We start from the raw sequence: 21,179 nt of genomic DNA on the forward strand, positions 1-21,179 counted from the left end.
TATCAAATATCAACGTGGGTGTTAAATTTTGGTGAGTAAGAATAAAATGGCCCTAGGTAAAGACAAGCCCAGAAACAGAGAATAGACAACAAAGTAGCCTGGTTCTGTTTTTTGTTTGTTTGTTTGTTTGTTTGTTTTCTTCTTAAGGATGAGCATTTTCAAACAAAAGTTAAGAGTCAACTTTCCCCCAAAATATTACATACTGGAAATACTGATGTCTCTCCAATTGGGCAGCCCGGGTGGCTCAGCAGTTTACCGCTGCCTTCAGTCCAGGGAGTGATCCCAGAGACCTGGGATCAAGTCCCACGTCAGGCTCCCTGCATGGAACCTGCTTCTCCCTCTGCCTGTGTCTCTGCCTCTCTCTCTCTCTCTCTGAATAAATAAATAAAGTCTTAAAAAAAAAAAAAGATAATGTCTCTCTAAAAACAAAAAGCAATCTGTCATAACAGAGTTATGGTAAAAAGAAGAGAAAATAAAAAAGAATTAGGAGACACAAAAATACCTAATTTTTCCAGAAAATCATGAAGAGCCAATGAAGTGTGGCCATTCCTACAAGCAGTTATATTCCTTTTGTGCCTCCCTGGCTTTTAGTTGCAGATTGGTGGGACAGGATCTGTTTACACCCCCATGTAAGACATGAATCTAATCTAACTCTGTAGGATCCCAAGAGGTGACAGAGTCTAACCTGTGTGTAATGTAAGAAGATACCTACCTTTTACCACATCTCACAGGATGTTGGTCACCCTGTTTTAAACACTAAATGACAGTGAGTAAGCTGAGTGACCACCTGGTAACAGAACTAACTTTTTTTTTTTTTAAGATAGTTTCAGAAGATTCTCTATGACCTACCTCCAACCAACAGCTCCAGCTTAGTGACAACGACTTCCAATTACTCCCAAAGCTGCAGCCACAAAAAGTGGGCCTCAGTGTTTATGCACTAATCCTTTAACTTCTTACCTTTCTTTCTGTTGTTCCTTTTGTCTACTATGATACCCTTTGCCCAACACAGTCACTCCCTCACCGAAAGCCTGCCTGTCTTTAGAGGACCAGTATGGACACCACCTGCTTCCTGATGCTGCTCAAAGCCCCAGCTAGAACTAACCCACCTTTCTCCTTTGCATTTGTACATTATTCTTTTCAGTATCTCAGTCGTAGTAGATATTATTACAATCATCTATCATTTATCAGACTTCTGACCTATCGGTTTGCAGATTGCAGGGGCAGACACTCCTCCCTCTCCCTTGCCAGGTATATTTTTATGGGCTTCTCACAGGAATGGCTGTTAAACTGCAATCCAAGAAATGATCATTGCTATATACCTAAATGTCCTTTTTAAATAACTAGGAGACATATACCATACAATTCATCCACATAAGGTATACAATTCAATGGTTTTGGTGTTATACTCACAGGGTACACAACTGTTAGCACCTCCTAATTTTAAAGGATTTTTGTAACCACAAGAAGAAATCTTGTATCTATTAGCAGTCTCCTCATTTCCTCCGCAATCCCTAGGATTTTTTTTTTAATCCATTTTCTGTTGCTACAGATTTGTATATTCTAGACACTTCATGTAAACAGAACCACACAATATGTAATCTTTTGTGACTGGCTTCTTTCACTTACAGAATAATTTTCTAAGATTTGCCAATGTTATAATGTAACATTGTAGCAAGTTACATACATTCCCTTCTATTCCATTGTATGGATCTACCACATTTTATTTATTCACCGTCAAATACATTTAAATTGTTTCCACTTTTGGACTGTTATGCTACTTTAGATATTTGTATGCTAGTTTTTATGTGAACACATTCTCATTTTACTTAGGTATACACCAAGGGGTGGAATCCTCACCAATACATATTATCTGATTATACCATCATAGTGCGTATAAAGTGGTATCTCATTGTAGTTTTGACTTGCATTTCCCTACTGACTTATGATACCAAGCATTTTTTTATGTACTTATTGGCTGTTTGCATAACTTTACAGAAATGTCCGTTCAGATCCTTTGCCCAATATTAAACTGGGCTATTTATCTTTTGTTGTTGAGTTTCAAGAGTTTTTCATATGTTCTAATATGTCTCTTATCAGTTACAGGATTTACAAATATTTTCTCTCATTTTGTGGGTTGTCTTTTCACTTTCTTGATGGTTTAGTTTGTAACAGATTCCTAATCTAGATGAAATCCAATTTCTTTTCATTTTGTTGCTTGTGCTTTTGGTGTCACGTCTAATAGGATCTGCCTAACACAGATTGCTAAGATTAACTCCTATGTTTTCCAAGTCTATTCTAGTTTAGCTCTTAAATTTACGTATCTAGGGGCACCTGGGTGGCACAGTTAAGCATCCAACTTTAGCTCAGGTCATGAGGTCCTGGGATTGGCTGGTAACTGGCTCCTGCTCTACACTCAGCAGGGAGTCTGTCTGTCTCCCTCCCCTTCTGCCCCTTCTCATGCTCACTCTCATATACATTCTGTCTCTTTCAAATAAATAAACTCTTATAAAATATTTTTCTTAGGTCTTTGATTTGTTTTGTGTTAATTTTTATACATGGTATGAGCATATATCCAGTTGTCCCAGCACTTCGATCATTTGTTGAAAAGAATGACCTTCGCACTCACACCAAAAATCAGTTATCATAAACGTACAGGTTTATTTATTAACTCACAATTTTATTTCATTGATCTATATGCCCCACTCTTATGGCAATATCAGAATGTCTTGATTACTATAGTTTTGTAGTAAGTTTTGAAATCAAGAAATGTAATAAGCCCTCCAATTTCTTTCCAAAGATTATTTTGACTATTTTGGGACTCTTGAATTTCCATATGCATTTCAGGACCAGCCTGTCCATTTCTGCAAAAAAAGCTACCTGGAGAGGGCACCTGAGTGGCTCAGGCGGCTAAGTGTCTACCTTCCGCTCAGGTCATGATCCAGAGCACTGGGATTAAGCCTTGCATAGGGCTCCCTACTCAATGGGGAGCCTGCGTGTCCCGCGCTCCCACTCCACCTGTTTACGCTCTGTCAAATAAATAAAAAAAAAAAAAAGAAAAAGAAAAAAAAAGCCACCTTGAGCTCTGACAGGGATCATCCTGACTTAATCAATATGGGAGAGCACTGCCTTCTAAACAGTATTAAGTCTTGCAATCCACAGACACTGGATATCTTTCCATTTATATATGTCTTCTTGGATTCACATGCATTTTTATCAGACTGAATCCACATCCCCTCTTATCTAATACATCTGGAGATTTCCCACCTCTTTTAGCTCTGCTACTATTAAAATAGAAATATACATATGCCAACGCTGCTCATTTTTAAGAGACTTCTGAGGACTGTAAGGATCTAGGGTTTCCCTATTTATTGGGGATGTCTTAGTCAGGTACTAAAGTCATTAACATTGAATTTTCTGTTTTCTGAGTGTTCTTTGTATAAAATTTATTGAAGAAAAAAGTTACCAATGAAATGGATGATTTTTTAACTTACACATAATGCATATGATCCTGCTTTTATATATATAAGCATAAATGTTCATATGTAAGTAAGAGCAAAGCAAAAACTTTGAAAGAAGATATACCAATATGTTATAGTGGTTACCTTTGGAGAGGAAGGAACAATCAGATGGAGAACAGGAATAGCACTCTTTACTTGGATGGGTGGGTGTGGGGGGGGGGGTGAGGGGCTATTAAAATGTTTCCATGTATTTTTGGTGTGATTTTAAATATAATAATATAAATATGCCCCAGTGAAAGAGTTTTTCCAATATATATCACCCTGAGAGTAAATAACCTGGCTGACCTTGAGATCGCAGGTGGTATTGAGCAGCAGGTTGGAAGGTTTGAGGTCACGGTGCAGTACATTAGCTGAATGGATATATTTTAACCCTCTGAGGATCTGGTAAAGAAAATAGCAGATATGGTCATTGCTGAGGTGTTGCGTCTTCAAGAGCTTGTAGAGATCTGTTTCCATGAGGTCTTGTACTATATATCTGTTTAGACAGGTTAAGGTAACCAAGTATCTGGCTGGTTACACTTAGCAAAGCACTGAAAACAAAATGGACCCTCTCCACAAACAGTCCACTATTATATCATGAGGACTGCAAGGAAAATGAGAAATGATGAAAACTTGGTATATCTACTGAAGAAATCCGAAATAGAGAACCACTTCTTAGGTCCTGTGAAACAACAGGCATTAATATATGACTGATGTGACCAATAATGGGCCTAGAGTGAGCTGAGACAGGCTGTTACAGAAATACTGGCCAATCTTCAAGTCTGAATTTCCTAGTCCTACAAATTGTCCAGCATCAACAAACTCTCTCCCAGGATTACTGGAAAGGGCTGGAAGAGGGTGGTGGCCAGCAGGCATCATACATCCCATCCTCTCTTTGGCCCAGCAACAACTTCTAATGTCACTGTTCTTTTACCCCTGTCAAGTCACCCCCTCCTTGTCCTTAAGAATCAACCATAAAACCAATGGAAATAGGACCTAGAACACATCTCTACTAAATTCAGCCTTCTGTGTGCTTGACCCTTCAATTAATATTAAGATCCTAAATAAAGAGAGTCCGGGGAAATCATGCTCATTTTGTTGCCTGGTTAAAGACTGCATTTGAAAGATAGAAGCATTAAGTATACTGAAGAGGATCTGCCAGAAAAAAAGTTACTGTTTGGGCTAGTACAGCATTCCTACCAGGAGCTCATTTTACTCCTCTTGCTTTCTTGCATATCCATGTATCTAAGCCACCTAGAACTTTATCTTTGGTTGATTTCTTCCTTACAGAAATTGAATTATAAAACTCTTTAGCTTTCACTAGCAGTGTTTTTACACATTCACTTCTGTGAAAATATTTTATGTCCCCTACAGATTCATGCTAGATAAGACACTGCGATTCAGAGGAAACATGATTTGAAAACTTATCATCTTGAGGGGTGCCTGATTAGCTCAGTCAGTTAAGAGTCTGCCTTTAGCTCAGGTGATGATCCTGGGGCCCTGGAATCAAGCCTCACATAGGTTTGGGCTCCTTGCTCAGTGGGGAACCTGCTTCTCCCTCTCCCTCTGCCTGCTACTCCCCCTGCTTGTGCTGTCAAATAAATAAATAAAATCTTTTCTAAAAATTAAAAAATAGGGCAGCCCGGTGGCCCAGCAGTTTAGCGCCGCCTTCAGCCTAGGGTGTGATCCTGGAGATCCAGCATCGAGTCCCACAACGGGCTCTCTGCATGGAGTCTGCTTCTCCCTCTCCCTGTGTCTCTGCCTCTCACTCTCTGTGTCTGTCATGAATAAATAAATACAATCTTTTTTATAAAATTAAAAAATAAAACTAATCATCTTCAAAGAAACTCGATTTTCCTAGTGAAAGGTAAAGAAGGACAACAGGTGGCAGCAGCAGGAGACATTTTACTTAAAACAACACAATAACTTCATTACAGAGCTGCTTAATAATGGAAAGGAGACAGTGAGTTGCTTGTCCTTGGGGGGGGGGGGGCAGAATGCAAACTGGGAAAACTGGTAGGAATGCTGTACTAGCCCAAACAGTAACTTTTTTTCTGGCAGATCCTCTTCAGTATACTTAAGGCTTCTATCTTTCAAATGCAGTCTTTAACCAGGCAACAACCTCTGGACCTACTTAGTCCAGATTTCTAAATGTTGCTTATAGTTAAAAGCAGAATTTCAGAACTAAGTCAGCTTTAAAAGGTCATGAAAGCTAGTGCCTTAATACTAAAGACAAGAAAACAGACCTAGAGGCGAATGACACCGTCTAAGATCAGGACAGTCTGGATTTGACCAGGTGATATGCAGGGAACCCTCTTTCTTAGTCTACTGTTGATTCCTTCTCTTTCTACCATAAAAAATCATACCTTGAATGGAAAAAAAAATGACTGGAAGTGGTGTTAAGATTTTCCATAACTACACTTAACAAAATCTTTACTAAAACAGAGAAAATATTAGATTTGCCAAAAGACACTAAAAATAGTTGACAACTGATAAATCAAAGAGAAAAAATCACACAAGTCTTCTAGTAAATAGCCAGCAGATTACAATTTCCCCTTTAATGTGCTTTATGTACTTTTTCTTTACTCTGGTAAGTTCAGGTATTTCAGGTTACATTTCCTCAACAAGGTGACCAATCACAGGAATCAGCTGTCTGAAAAGGATACACATCTTTCATTTGCTCGATGGTTGGTGCTCGAATAATATCATTGATTCCAATGATGTTCTCATGTCTGAAGCGCAGTAAGATTTTTATCTCCCTCAGGGTTCTCTGGCAGTAGGTCTGGTGCTCAAAAGGACTGATTTTCTTGATAGCTACTCGAACTTTGTTGACATTATCATAAGCAGAGCTAAAAAAAAAAATAGGGGAGGGGAGAGATGGCATTTAAAATAGTTTCAGAACATCTTGGCAGGAAAAATAAAGATCAGTAAAGTATTAAATATTTAGCACTCTGGGTAAATACTTAGTTCATATACATGAAGGTACCCTGTATATTATCCACAAGAGCCTCAAGCCAGGAAAGATGCAGCTGGCACAATGCAGCACATACTGAATATCAAACTTAACTAAGGGCCCAGTCCTGGTAAATATGTCGATGCCCATAAACCCAGGAACATGGTTTTAGGCCACACATGCATGCATAAAACATTTTCCTATTGTTTTTAATAGCAACTGCATTTTGGTGAGAGTAATCATTTCTGTCTCCAAAACAACTTCTATTGTTGTATCAGATTCCTCTGACTCAGCAGAAACATTCAAAAGACCATCAACCACATCTTTATCCCTAATAAAAATGGACCCAGAGGATGCGCCTCAATTGCTTGCATCCACTCTGTCTTACTTACAAAATGATACGACTCTTTCTTCTTCTTCTTTTTTTTTTTAACTGTTTCAAGTAATCAATTTATGTACACTCAGTTCCAGGACTGACCTTCATATAAATGATAAGCAAACTATTCTTGGTGAGGAAAAATGATGGTTCTATGTATATTAAAGTAGTTTTTAGGGATGCCTGGGGTGGTTCAGCGGTTGAGGGTCTGCCTTCAGCTCAGGTCGTGATCCCGGGATTGAGTCCCACATCGGGCTCCTGTGAAGAGCCTGCTTCTCTCTCTGCCTATGTCTCTGCCTCTCTCTCTCTCTCTCTCTCTGTGTCGCTCATGAATAAATAAGTCTTTTAAAAAACATAAAATAGTCTTTAGGGGCACCTGGGTGGCTTAGCCCATTGAGCTTCTGCCTTCAGCTCAGGTCATGATCCCACAGTCCTGGGATGAAGCCCCGGGTCAGGCTCCCTCCCTGTTCAGTGGTGACTCTGTTTCTCCCTCTGCCTCTGCCCCTCTGCCTGCTTGTGCTCCCTCTCAATAAATAAATAAATAAACAAACAAATAAATAAATAATCTTTTTAAAGAAATGGTTTTTAATCATAAAACACAAAAGCCATAAGGAAAAAAATCACACTTTAAGATAGTATTGATAAATACTACATAATTTTGAAAATTATAACACATTAAAAAAAAACCCTCTTCATATACATAATTGCATTTTGTCTTCACAATAGTTTTAAAAGTAAGGGACAGCAGTGTTCTTATGTACATTGTCCAGGTAAGATTCCCTTAGTTATAGAGAGGATAATTCACTTACCCAAAAAGTTAATCTCCCTAGGCCCTCTTTATCAAAAGTACCTTAGGCTTACATCTTTTTCTCAGGAAGTTCTCTTTTTATCTCACTCTATCTGGGACAACAGAGCAAGGATAGGTTGCCACTAATGGATGAGCCTCCCAGCTCAACTAAAGTGCTGCTCAAATTGTGGTCCTCAGACCCCTGCATCAGGATCACGTGACATTCTTGTTAAAAATGCTAGTTTCAGGGTGCTTGGGTGGCTTAGTTAAGCATCTGACTCTTCATATCAGCTCAGGTCATGATCTTGAGGTCCTGGGACTGAGCCCTGCATGGGGCTCTGTACTCAGCAGGCTGTCCACCTAAGATTCTCTCTTCCCCCCGCCCCTCCCCCCACTCACACGCACTTTCTCCAATAAATCAATAAATCTTTAAAAAAAAAACAAAGCTAAATTCTGTGCCTCATCCTAGGCCTTCCTTTCTGGAAAAAAGTTTTTTTTTTTTAATTCTAGTATAATTAATGTACTGTTATATTAGTTTCAAGTGTGTGATTCAGCAATTCTATATATTACTCAGTGCTCATCATGGTAGGTGCCCTTCACCTATTTCATCCATCCCCTCATCCATTTCCCCTGTGGTAACATTTGTTCTCTATATTTAAGGGGGTAGGAGGAAGAGTCTACTTTTCTGTTTTCTTTGTTAATTTCTTTTGTTTCTTAAATTCCACATAGGAGTGAAATCATATATTTATCTTCTCTATTTCACTTAGCATAATACTCTCTAGATCCATCCATGTCATGGCAAACGGCAAAATTTCATTCTTTTTTAATGGCTACTCGAGTAATATTCCTGTGTGTGTGTGTATATATATATGTACACCACATTTTCACCCATCCATCTATCAGTGGACACTTGGGTTGCTTCCATGTTAGCTATTATAAATAATATTCCAATAAGCACATGGGTGCCCATATCTTTTCAAATTAATGCTTTAATATTCTTTGGGTAAATAGTAGTGGAATTACTGGATCATATGGTAATTCTATTTTTGATACTTTGAGGAATCTCCATATTGCTTTCCATAGGGGCTCTTTCTTTTTTTCCCCAAGGTATTTAACCAAAGTATTTGGGTAATCATATAACAAAACCTATAAAAGTATTCTTCAAAAAGAGTTCCAGGAGTGCCTGGCTGGCTCAGTGGGAAAGTGTGCAACTCGATCTTGGGGTCGTGAATTTGAGCCCCACACTGGGTGTAGAGATTACTAAAAAGAATAAATAAACTTAAAAAAAAAAAAAGAGAGAGAGAGAGAGTTCTATAGCTCTTATACAGAGCCCAGTTCTTTCCAAGTTGACCTCAAGGTTTGACTTAACAGAATTCCAAGCAGAAACAGTAATAATTATGCCTTCAGTTTCGTGATGAATTTATTTTAGAGAAAGTGAGCAAAAGAGCACAGAGAGGGGCAGAGGGACAGAATCTTGAAGTAGACTCCCCACTGAGTGCAGAGTCTCACTTGGGGCTCGATCTCCTGACCCTGAGGATAATGACCTGAACCAAAACTAGGAACAGGATGTTCAACTGACTGTGCCACCCCGGCACCCCATGGTGATGAATTTTAAACTTGAATGTTACTACTATCTTTATGATCAATATTCTATTTAATCTTTTCTATAAGAGCTTTTCATCTTAATAAATATCAATATCTGGGGATCCCTGGGTGGCTCGGCGGTTTAGCGCCTGCCTTTGGCCCAGGGCGCCGTCCTGGAGTCCCGGGATCAAGTCCCATGTCGGGCTCCTGGCATGGAGCTTGCTTCTCCCTCTGCCTGTGTCTCTGCCTCTCTCTCTCTGTGTCTATCATGAATAAATCAACAAAATCTTTAAAAAAATAATCAGTATCTGGTTCACTGACTGAAGCAATAACACTGACAGGCAATAAGACACTGCTTCTTGTTTCCTCAAGTAAGTGCCAGAAATAGAAAAAAGTCAAGTAAGTTTATTCTCAAGTTTGTGCTTCTATATGGTATTTGTCAGTTTGCTTATTTTGAGAATTACTGATGCATTTGTCTGTCTCCATCACAAAACTATACTGTAGGAGGCACCTTATCTTATTCGACTTCAATTCTCCCACACTACCATTAATATATTGCACTTAGGTGCCCCCAATACTTTGAAATGAAATGCATTTATTTCCTTAAGTAAAAGAATCACTACTCAAATCTTATTTTGCTTAGGTCTGCTGCATGAATGCCTAAAACCACTGATTTTCAGGTTGGTAGGCAGAGGGACATGTCATTCAAACAACTTTATCCAATATTGATAATATTTTTATAATTTAAAACTTTTGGGGCAATTAAAATCATAGAGCATGAGTCCGATAAAAGAGAACACAGTTTAATACACTGGCTTAATATTAACATTATAAATTTCTAGTTTTACTAAAACAGGGTAGTCAAACATGGCCAAAAATTTGCTTCTAAGCCAAGATTGTTGGGGGGAAGGGGTTATGGTGAACGTACCCCTCCAGCTGTATCAACACTTAGGTGATGAAATAACCAACTGCCCCCTTTTAAGTGCGAAGGCATGAAATCCTCCTCGTTGGCTCCTACTTGAAAAGAAAGTATGATCCTGTCCATGGAGTTGGGTTATTTCCTTTTGTTTTATACAATCTGCCATAGGACTGATCACAAACAGTTTGTTTTACACTCTTCCACAATTCTTTATTTGCTCATTTCTCCTTGGATTTCTCAGTTTTGTTTTATGTATTTTATTTTGCTATGTATCTTTTACTGTGGAGTTTGTATTAGCTTTTGTTTTGTTTTTTTATCTTTTTTTTAAAAGATTTATTTATTTATGATAGACACAGATAGAGAGAGAGAGGCAGAGACACAGGCAGAGGGAGAAGCAGGCTCCATGCCAGGAGCCCGATGCGGGACTCGATGCCGGGACTCCAGGATCATGCCCTGGGCCAAAGGCAGGAGCTGAACCGCTGAGCCACCTAGGGATCCCCTAGCTTTTGTTTTAAAATCACTTTGGCAATGGGTTGCCTGGGTGGCTCAGAGGTTGAGCATCTGCCTTCAGCTCAGAGCATGATCCTGGTCGGAGGATTGAGTCCCGCATCGGGCTCTCTGAGAGAGCCTGCTTCTCACTCTGTGTCTTTGCCTCTAAAATTAGGGACTCCTGGGTGGCTCAGCGGTTGAGTATCTGCCTTTGGCTCAGGGCGTGATCCTAGAGTTCTGGGATCAAGTCCCACATCGGGCTCCTGCAGGGAGCCTGCTTCTCCCTTGGTCTCTGCCTCTCTCTGTGTGTTTCTCATGAATGAATGAATGAATGAATGAATGAATGAATGAATAAATATTTTTTAAATTATAAAATCACTTTGGCATTTTCACCTTTTTTTCCCTTTTAAGAATTTGATTTTTGCTCATCTCCATATCCCCCACAACTAACACCATGCTGCAACTTTTGCTTTAAATGTCTCTCTGTAAACAACTTATGGGTGTGGTTTAGGATCTCAATCTAGTATGTGATTATATAGTCTTTGAATGAGTTAATTTTAGATACTCGTATTTTTTTCTTTGTTTTTTTTTTAATTTTTTTTTTTTATTTATTTACAATAGTCATACAGAGAGAGAGAGAGGCAGAGACACAGGCAGAGGGAGAAGCAGGCTCCATGCACCGGGAGCCCGACGTGGGATTCGATCCCGGGTCTCCAGGATCGCGCCCTGGGCCAAAGGCAGGCGCCAAACCGCTGCGCCACCCAGGGATCCCCGTATTTTTTTCTTTGAACTGATAAACTTGCTCTTTTCAAAAACAAAATTTAAACAAATTGTTCAACATTAAGGGAAATCTTCCTAACTCATCTCTATAAGGTAAATAATCTTTTTTTTAAAAAAAGATTTTATTTATTCATGAAAGACACACAGAGAGAGAGGCAGAGATACAGGCAGAGGGAGAAGCAGGCTCTCTGCAGGGAGCCCGATGTGGGACCCTGGGACCATGGCCTGAGCCAAAGGTAGATACTCAGCCCTTGAGCCACCCAGGAGCCCCTAATATAAGTAATCTTTTTTTTTTTTAATTTTTATTTATTTATGATAGTCACAGAGAGAGAGAAAGAGAGAGGCAGAGACACAGGCAGAGGGAGAAGCAGGCTCCATGCACCGGGAGCCCGACGTGGGATTCGATCCTGGGTCTCCAGGATCGCGCCCTGGGCCAAAGGCAGGCGCCAAACCGCTGCGCCACCCAGGGATCCCAAGTAATCTTTAAAAATAAATAAAAAGTGATGATGATGAGAAAGAACTAAAACCAAAACTAAAGACCAGGGGTGCCTGGGTGACTCAGTCGGTTGAGCATTTGACTCTTGATTTAGGCTCAAGTCATGATTTCAGGGTTGTGAAATCAAGCCCCTTGTCAGGCTCTGCATCCAGCAGAGTCTGCTTGTCCTTTTCCCTCTGCAACTCCCCCTGCTCTTTCTATCAAAAAAAAAAAAAAAAAAAAAAAAAAAAGCCCCAGAACTTTGTGCAAAAAGAGCAAACACCCCTACAACAAACAAAAAGACCTATCTCTTTTATAAGCACAGGCTTGAAAATCAACAAAAAATGAGTAAGTATAATTCAACAACAACACATTAAAAATCCATCATGTGCAAGTAGTACTTAATCTTGGGAATTTAAGAATGGTTCAATTAAAAATAAGATGACATGTGCTCACTCCTGCAGCACATATACTAAGAAACAAGACATCATGTCAAATAGACATTTCTCCAAACAAGATACATAAATGGCCAACAAGGATCTAAAAAATAAAAAGTTAGGGAGGGACGCCTGAGTGGCTCAGGGGTTAGTTAAGTGTCTGTCTTTGGCTCAGGGTGTGATCCCCAGGTCCCAGGATCGAGTCCCACATCAGGCTTCCTGTGGGGAGCCTGCTTCTCCCTCTGCCTATGTCTCTGGCTCTCTCTCTCTCTCTCTATCATGAAAAGGAAGGAAGGAAGGGAGGAAGGGAGGGAGGGAGAGAAAAGAAAGAAAAGAAAAGAAAAGAAAAGGAGACCAAAAGACTGAATGAAAAACTGCAACAAGAGCAGCCTCGGTGGCGCAGTGGTTTGGCGCCGCCTGCGGCTCAGGGCGTGATCCTGGAGACCCTGGATGAGTCCGATGTCAGGCTCTCTGCATGGAGTCTGCTTCTCCCTCTGCCTGTGTCTCTGCCTCTCTTTCTCTCTCTGTGTCTCTATGAATAAATAAATAAAAAAAAAAAAGAAAGAAAAAAACTGCAACAAGTTATCATCTCATACCCATCATGATTGCCAATACATAAACAAACACCTCCCCACTTTGTTGGGAATGTAACATGATACAGCCACTATGGAAAACGGTATGAAAGTTTCTAAATAAATAAATAAATATAGAATTACCATATGGTCCAGCAATTTCACCTCTGGGTATACATCCAAAAGAATCTAAATAGGATCTCGAAGATATATTGGCACATTTATGTTCACTATAGCATTATTCATAATAGCCAATTTGGAAGCAACATAAATGTCCATGGATGGATGAATGGATAAAGAAAATGTGATACATACATACACGGAAGTATTATTGTCTTAAAAAAGGAAATTCTATCATATGCTACAACATGGATAAACTTTGAAGACATTAACAAATAAGCCAGCCACAAAGTACTGTGTATGATTCCACTCATAGGTAGTTATCTAAAGTTGTTAAATTCATAAAAATCAGAATGTAGAATAGTGGTTACCAAGGGCTTGGGGGAGAGAGGAAATGAGGAGGTGGTGTGCAAAGGTACAGTTTCAGTTTTGCAAGATGAAAAAGTTCTTGAGATCTGTTGCACAATAATGTGAATATACTTAACATCACTGAACTGTATATTTAAGAATGGTTAAAATGTTAAATTTTACATTGTTATTTGTTTGTTTATAAGATGTATTTATTCATGAGACACACAGACTGAAAGAAGAGAGGCAGAGACATAAGCGGAGGGAGAAGCAGGCTCCTCGCAGGGAGTCCAATGCGAACTCGATCCCAGATCCCAGGATCATGACCTGAGCTGAAGGCAGGCGCCCAACTGCTGAGCCACCCAGTTATCCCCCTTTTTTTTTTAATTTTAAAAGAGGTGCAACCATCTGGAAAACAGTACGAAGGTTCCTCAAAAAATTAAAAATAGAACTACCATACGATCTACCAATTCCACTCTAGGTAGCTATTTAAAGAAAATTAAAACACGAATTCAAAATGATATATGCACCCTCTTCTCTTCTTTCACTGCTGCCCGGTTCTTGGAGCCTCCAACGCCATCGGTTTTGGAGACCTGAAAAGCCCCGCCGGCCTCCAGGTGCTCAATGACTACCTAGCGGACAAGAGCTACATCGAGGGGTACATGCCGCCACAAGCGGACATGGCAGTGTTTGAAGCAGTCTCCGGTCCCCAGCCCGCCAATTTGTATCATGCCCTGCGTTCGTACAATCACATCAAGTCTTACGAGAAGGAAAAGGCCAGCCTTCCAGGAGTGAAGATAGCTTTGGGCAAGTATGGTCCTGCTAATGTGGAAGACACCACAGGAAGTGGAGCTACAGATAGTAAAGATGATGATGATATTGATCTCTTCGGATCTGATGACGAGGAGGAAAGTGAAGAAGCGAAGAGGCTAAGAGAGGAACGCTTTGCACAGTATGAGTCAAAGAAAGCCAAAAAACCTGCACTTGTTGCCAAGTCTTCCATATTACTAGGTGTGAAACCTTGGGACAATGAGACAGATATGGCAAAATTAGAGGAGTGCGTCCGAAGCATTCAGGCAGATGGCTTGGTCTGGGGCTCTTCTAAACTAGTTCCAGTGGGATATGGAATTAAAAAACTTCAAATACAGCGTATAGTGGAAGATGATAAAGTTGGAACAGATATGCTGGAGGAACGGATCACTGCTTTTGAGGACTATGTGAAGTCCATGGACGTGGCTGCTTTTAATAAGATCTAAAATCTACATCATAGGAGATCCCTGGGTGGCTCAGCGGTTCAGCTCCTGCCTTTGGCCCAGGGCGCGATCCTGGAGTCCCGGGATCGAGTCCCACGTCGGGCTCCCGGCATGGAGCCTGCTTCTCCCTCTGCCTGTGTCTCTACCTTTCTCTCTCTCTCTCTCTCTCTCTCTCTCTCTCTCTCTCTCTCTCTCTCTCTCTCTCTCATCATAAGTAAATAAATAAATCTTGAAAAATAAAAATAAAATCTACATCGTAGATCATTGCCCTTAAATGCTTAAAAGAAAAAAAAAGGATACATGCACCCCATTGTTCACTGCAGCATTATTTTTTTAAAGATTTATTTTTATTTATTTATGATAGACATAGGGGGATTTTTATTTATTTATGATAGACATAGGGGGAGAGAGAGAGAGAGGCAGAGACACAGGCAGAGGGATAAGCAGGCTCCATGCCGGGAGCCCGACGTGGGACTTGATCCCTGGACTCCAGGATCGCACCCTGGGCCAAAGGCAGGCGCGAAACCGCTGAGCCACCCAGGGATCCCCTCACTGCAGCATTATTTACAATAGTGAAGATATAGAAACAACCTAAGTGTCTGCAGATGAATGGATAGATGATCTGGGGTGTGTGTGTGTGTATACACACATTTCACTTGTAAGTGCAATCTAAACAACAAAATACAACAAAACAAAATCCAGACTCATAGATACTGAGTGCTGGTTATCAGAGGGGAAAGAGTTGCAGAAAGGGTGAAATGGGTGAAGGGGATCAAGAGATACAAACTTCCAGTGATAAAATAAGTAAGTCATGTTGGTATAATGCACAGCATGGGGAATACAGTCAATAATACTATATTAACTTTGCATGGTAACACATGGTAACCAGACCTACTATGGTAATCAGTTAGCAATGAATACAAATGTTGAATCACTATGGTATATACATGAAATAGAATACTACCTAAGTGGCTCAGCCGATTACATGTCTGACTTTGGCTCAGGTCATGGTCTCAGGGTCCTAGAATTGAGGCCCGAGTGGGGTTCCCCACTCTGAAGAGTCTGTTTGTCCTTCTTCCTCTGCCCCTCTTCCCACTCATGCATGTGTTCTCTCTCAAAAAAATAAAAAGGAAACAATTGTCAATTATACTTTAAAATAAAATTTTTAAAAGAGTTTATTTATTCATGAGAGACAGAGAGAGAGACAGAGACATAGGCAGAGGGAGAAGCAGGCTCACTGCAGGGAGCCTGATTCAGGACTCAATCCCAGGACCCTGGGATCATGACCTGAGCCAAAGGCAGATGCTTGACCACTGAACCTCCAGGCTCCCTCAACTTAAAATTTTTTAAGCGGTGCCTGGGTGGGCTCAGTTAGTTAAGCATCTGACTCTTGATCTCAGCTCAAGTCTTGATCTCCGGGAGGTAAATTCAATCCCTGTATTGTGCTCCATGCTGGGTATGAAGCCTACTTAGAAATTTAAAAAAATTTTAATTTAAGGGGAAAAAAAAACATGTTAACAAGGAAAAATTAAACATTTCAAGAAAGGTCAAAAAAGAATGGTAGTGGTTTATGAACCTACATATGGAATAAAAATGCACGGAAAAAAAAAAACACACAACAAACACACACACACACACACACACACACACACAGGGATGATAGACAGTTAGTGATATATGAATGAGCTCTATAGATTCTATCAATGTCAGTCTCCCAGCTATGGTACTGTGCTGTAACGTAACATATACTGTAATGTATAATTAAAACACAAGATGTTACCAAGAAACTGGGACCTCTCTGTATTATTTCTTACAACTGCATGTGATTCTACAATTATCTCAAAATAAAAAGTTTAATTAAAAAAGCATCCAACAGGGGAGTAGTTATCCATACAGTGAAATACTATGTAGCTAAGAAAATGAATGATGCAAGATCTGTTAAGTGGGATAAAAACAAGGCCTAGCAGTGGATAACAAGCTATCTTTTCCTAATAAATAATAAAAGATAATATATTAACATTTGCTTATGTTTGCATAAAGGAAGTCTGAAGGATATACAAGGAAGTAAAGGAGTGGTGGTGTAGGGACAGAATGCCAGGCTGGAGTGGGAGACACAGGAAAACAAAACTTTTTACTGTATAACTTGAAGAGCCATGTAAACCTCTTCCAAAAAAAAAAAAAATCTTATTAGGGAAAAAATGTACTGGAGAAATACTACTGCAATATTGGAATATCCCTTAAAGGAGGAAGAACAATTACTTTGAATTCCTGACCAATACAAAAATACTTGAAAAGTAATACTGGAAAGAGGTGCAAAATTAATTAACCTTGTTCCTACCTGAGAGAATAGCTTGCTCTCTCTAATGAATAAATAAAATCTTTTAAGAAAAATTAGATTGGGTATATTATTTATACTCTTACACACACACACACACCCCTGAATAAAGGGGGAAATTTTATCCAATCTTGGGTTACTATTTTTTCTTAAAGATTTTATTTATTTATACATGAGAGACACACACACAGAGAGAGAGAGAGAGAGAGATGCATAGACACAGGCAGAGGGAGAAGGAGGCTCCATGCAGGGAGCCCAATGTGAGACTCGATCCCGGGTCTCCAGGATCACACTCCGGGCTGCAGGTGCTAAACCGCTGCGCTAGCTACCGGGGCTGCCCTTGGGTTACTATTTGCCTTGTACCAAAGACTACTTTAACAGTTACAAAGATTACAAATAGTACTCTGTCCTTGAGAAACTCAAGCTACTGACACAGCCAGTCATCTTACATAAATGTAGCCTCAAGTTCCAGATGAATCCTGAGATCCATTAATTGTGGGGAATGGGCATGGTCAAGGCTGGAGGTGAGTATCTCAATATTCAAAACAAATTCCTACTATTCAGCAATCAAAGGGAATGAACTTGATATAAACAGCACATAGGAATCTCAAAATAATTATGCTGAGTAAAGCCAGACCACCAGAAAAGTACTTCTACTCATATAAAATGAAAACTAATCTTTGAGGACAGAGAGCTGATCATATGGTTGCTGGCAGCTAGTGAGGAAGGGGGCTGGTGGGATGGAAGGACTACACAAATGGAAACCAAACAACTTTGGAGGTGATGAATATTTTCATTACCTTGGCTGTGCTGACAGACATGGGTGTATGTCAAAATATAAACTGTATACTTTAAATATGTGCAGTATACTGTTTATCAAATTGCTTCTCAAAAGAGCAGTTCCTTAAAAAAAAAAAAAAAAAAAGAACCAAGGTTCAATTCCTGGGCCAAGGTGGATGGAACAGATAGATTCCAGAAACATATTTGATCAGCAAATGTGGAAGTAAAAGCCTACAAAATTCTGGAGTAGGTTATTTAACAGATGTTTTGTGTTCACCTAGGGAAGAAAAGGGAACCAGCGTGAGTCAATTATGAACAAGTCATGCTAAACTAACTTCATTTCCTGTTTTGATAGGGTTACCACAACAACATGAGAATGACGCCAGACCTGTGGTGGACTCAACCCGCACTTGACAAGCACTTCCCATTTGTGAGACTTCATGTTAAGGACTGGTGACAAAAACAAATAATGATCTTGCCCTTAAGAAGCTAAGAAACTTGCTATTTAGTAAGGGAAGGAGACAGGATCAGACAACATACACTGCCTTTACATAGTAAAGCACTTCTGAAACCCAAAGCAAACCTAGATTTGGATCAAGTTCAAATAGGGGTATTAGAAGAGGATTAAAACATGATGAGACCTATAGAAACCATATCCCAAAGGATGAGCAGGCTCTTGAAAGAGGAGCAAGGGCATTAAGAAAGGCAAGAGGTAATACTTGGGAGAGGAAAACGAGCAGAACACCTATGGGGATCACTGCCCTCACCCAGCCAGGCCCTTCTCCACAAGGAGGTGTTCATGGGGTCTGGAGAACATGTCTATCAGGAGCTCCAGAATTCCTGTTGCCTGAGTCTCTTTCCAAGGTTGTGCAGGCCTCTTACACAGCAGCTTTGCTGAGAGGAGAATATTCCTCCAGTTTGTATGCCACAAAGAATGGCCAAAGGGCAGCTGTTTGCAGGGTGTGCACTGCACCTGGACTGTCATGTCAAGCTGGTATCCCATTCATGAGACATACACAAGCTCAAGTTCACAGCAGGGCCCAGCTCTGGGGGAAGAGAAGAGGGGTATGCTAGAGGTCTGCTTTTCTGGAACTGCTAGTACCAAACTCTAATAAGCCTAAGAATTTTCAATTTTTTAAAAAATGATTTTATTTATTTATTCATGAGAGACAGAGAGAGAGAGAGAGAGAGAGAGAGAGAGAGAGAGAGAGAGAGGCAGAGAGAGAAGCAGGCTCCATGCAGGGAGCCGGGACTCGATCCTGGGTCTCTAGGATCACACCCTGGGCCACAGGCAGGCGCTAAACCACTGAGCCACCCAGGGATCCCAGAATTTTCAATTTGAAGCTGATCTTACAGGTCTTTAAGAAGGTTTATCTCTGTGGTAGGAGGAAAGACTATATTTTATTTATTTATTTTTTTAATTTAAGGTTTCTTAATTTGAGGCTCCATTTGTTTTGTTGTTGTTGTTGTTTTGTATTTTGGACACAAGCCTTGAAACATATTCTTGACACAGGCCTTGCACACATTAGAGCTAGGTTTTAGAAGTACAAAATGAAGATGGGGGGTTGGAGAGGACAAGGATCATCTTGAACTTCCTGATTTAAAGGATCTAAGGATGCTTGTAGGTGATTCAGATGGAGGAAATGAAGGTTCTCTTCTTCCAAGAGCATTAAGGAGAGATCAAGGTTGAGAATAAGATATAGGAATCTTTAACAGAAACCAATTGGGTAGGGGCACCTGGGTGGTTTAGTGGGTTAAGCATCCAACTCTGGTTTTCAGCTCAGGTCATGATTTTAGGGATGTGAAATGTCATGAGATCAAGCCTTGCATCAGGCTCCACATTTACCAAGGAGTCAGTTTGAGATTTTTCTCTCTCCCTCTCCTCCTCCCTTTTCTCATGCACACATACTCTCTCTCTCAAATAAATAAATCTTTTTTTTTTTTAAAGCCAACTGGGCAGTACTGCTGAGGAGAGATGATGTCATGAAAAGAGGCCTGAGGATAAAATTCAAAAACAGAGGAAGAGGAACTGGCTAAAGAGAGAAAGTAGTATAATAAGGGAATGAGAACCCTTGTTGTCCAATTCCAAAGCCACATGCTAAGCCACATACAAGACCCAGGAGGGGTTGGTGTTTCCGAAGCCAAGGAAGAAAAGAGTTCCAAACACAGAAGACTAAGAAAGGTAAAAACTGCAAAGCAGTCACTGAATCTGCAATGAGATGATTTGTGGTAATGTGGGTGTAAGTAAGTAAATGGAGTGGAATAGCGACAGCAGTGGAAAAAATGCTGCGGACTGTTTTTTAAAGGAGGCAAGGAGGAGAACAACTAGCAAATCCAGGTGAACAACTGAGAGGGACAGGGTATTATGCAAGAAGTGGGTGGTTAGAGGCTGGAGGACCAGGTGGGGTGAAAGAAAAGGCTCCCTAAAGCTACCCAGGGGGATGAGAGAGTGTCTATTTCAAGCAAAGCGGTTACAAAGGTGCAGAGGCCTGAGGAAACCTGGGGCAATGGTGTGCAGGGGTATCATGCTGAGGCTGGAGGCAGAAGACTAAAATGGAATTTGTTAAGGGAGGAACAGTAACTTTATGGTGTCAAAATCCAGCAGATACCACCTCAACCAAGTAATCGGAGTTCATACTCTCAGTGATAACACGTAAATATTGTGAGTCCACTGACACAAGACAAAAAGGGCATTTCACCTTTGTGATATTCTTTCCCAATACCTATAACTCCAGTCTTATAAACCCAAATTGAGGGACATTATACAAAACACTTAAGTAGTACTCCTTAAAACCATCAAAGTCATGAAAAGAAAGTGTGAGAAACAGACTGGAGGAGACGAAGCCGACATGACAACTAAATGTATGTGGTATCTTGGGAACAGAAAAAGCAGAAAAATGAAATCTGAATAAAATCTGGAGTTCAGCTATAACATACTAACGTTGGTTTCTTAGTTTTGATAAGCTTACTACAGAAATATAAGAGGTCAACATCAGAAGAAACAAAGTGGGTGGATGCACACAGGAACCCTTTGTCCTATCTTTGCAACTTCTCTGTAAACCTAAAATTATTCCAACATAAAAGTTTATCTGAGGGGTGCCTGGGTGGCTCAATTGCTTAAGCATCTGCTTTTGCTCAGGTTATGATCCCAGAGTCCTGGGATAGAACTCCATGTCAAGCCCCACACCCGGCTACCTCCTCAATGGGGAGTCTTGCTTCTTTCTCTGTCTCTCCCCTAGCTTGTGCTCTAATAAAATCTTTTTTTAAAAACGGCTATTTTAATTTCCCATAAAAGTGAATGTTTGAGGGGATCCCTGGGTGGCTCAGCGGTTTAGTGCCAGCCTTCGGCCCAGAGTGTAGTCCTGGAGTCGCAGGATCAAGTCCCACATTGGGCTCCCTGCATGGAGCCTGCTTCTGCCTGTGTCTCTGTCCCCCAACCCCATGTCTCTCATGAATAAATAAATTAAATGTTTT

At 40.3% G+C, this 21,179-nt stretch overlaps 2 protein-coding genes across 2 annotated transcripts in view; one reads left to right on the forward strand and one right to left on the reverse strand.

Annotated features, from left to right (window-relative positions):
- MAPK1 (mitogen-activated protein kinase 1) overlaps window positions 1-21,179 on the reverse strand; it is a 117,536-nt gene that overhangs the window by 34,024 nt on the left and 62,333 nt on the right. The window contains exons 2-3 of the mRNA XM_055322726.1: window positions 6,164-6,346; window positions 3,804-3,993 (exon numbers count right to left, since the gene is read on the reverse strand). Coding sequence (XP_055178701.1) covers window positions 3,804-3,993; window positions 6,164-6,346 — 373 coding nt within the window. The remainder of the gene's footprint in view (window positions 1-3,803; window positions 3,994-6,163; window positions 6,347-21,179) is intronic.
- On the forward strand, window positions 13,862-14,593 carry LOC129507816 (elongation factor 1-beta-like). The gene has a single exon (XM_055322557.1). It carries the CDS (start codon window positions 13,862-13,864, stop codon window positions 14,591-14,593), a length of 732 nt encoding a protein of 243 aa, XP_055178532.1.

This window comes from Nyctereutes procyonoides, unplaced genomic scaffold (assembly GCF_905146905.1).
Source record: "Nyctereutes procyonoides isolate TBG_1078 unplaced genomic scaffold, NYPRO_anot_genome, whole genome shotgun sequence".
Classification (NCBI taxonomy): Eukaryota; Metazoa; Chordata; class Mammalia; order Carnivora; family Canidae; genus Nyctereutes; species Nyctereutes procyonoides.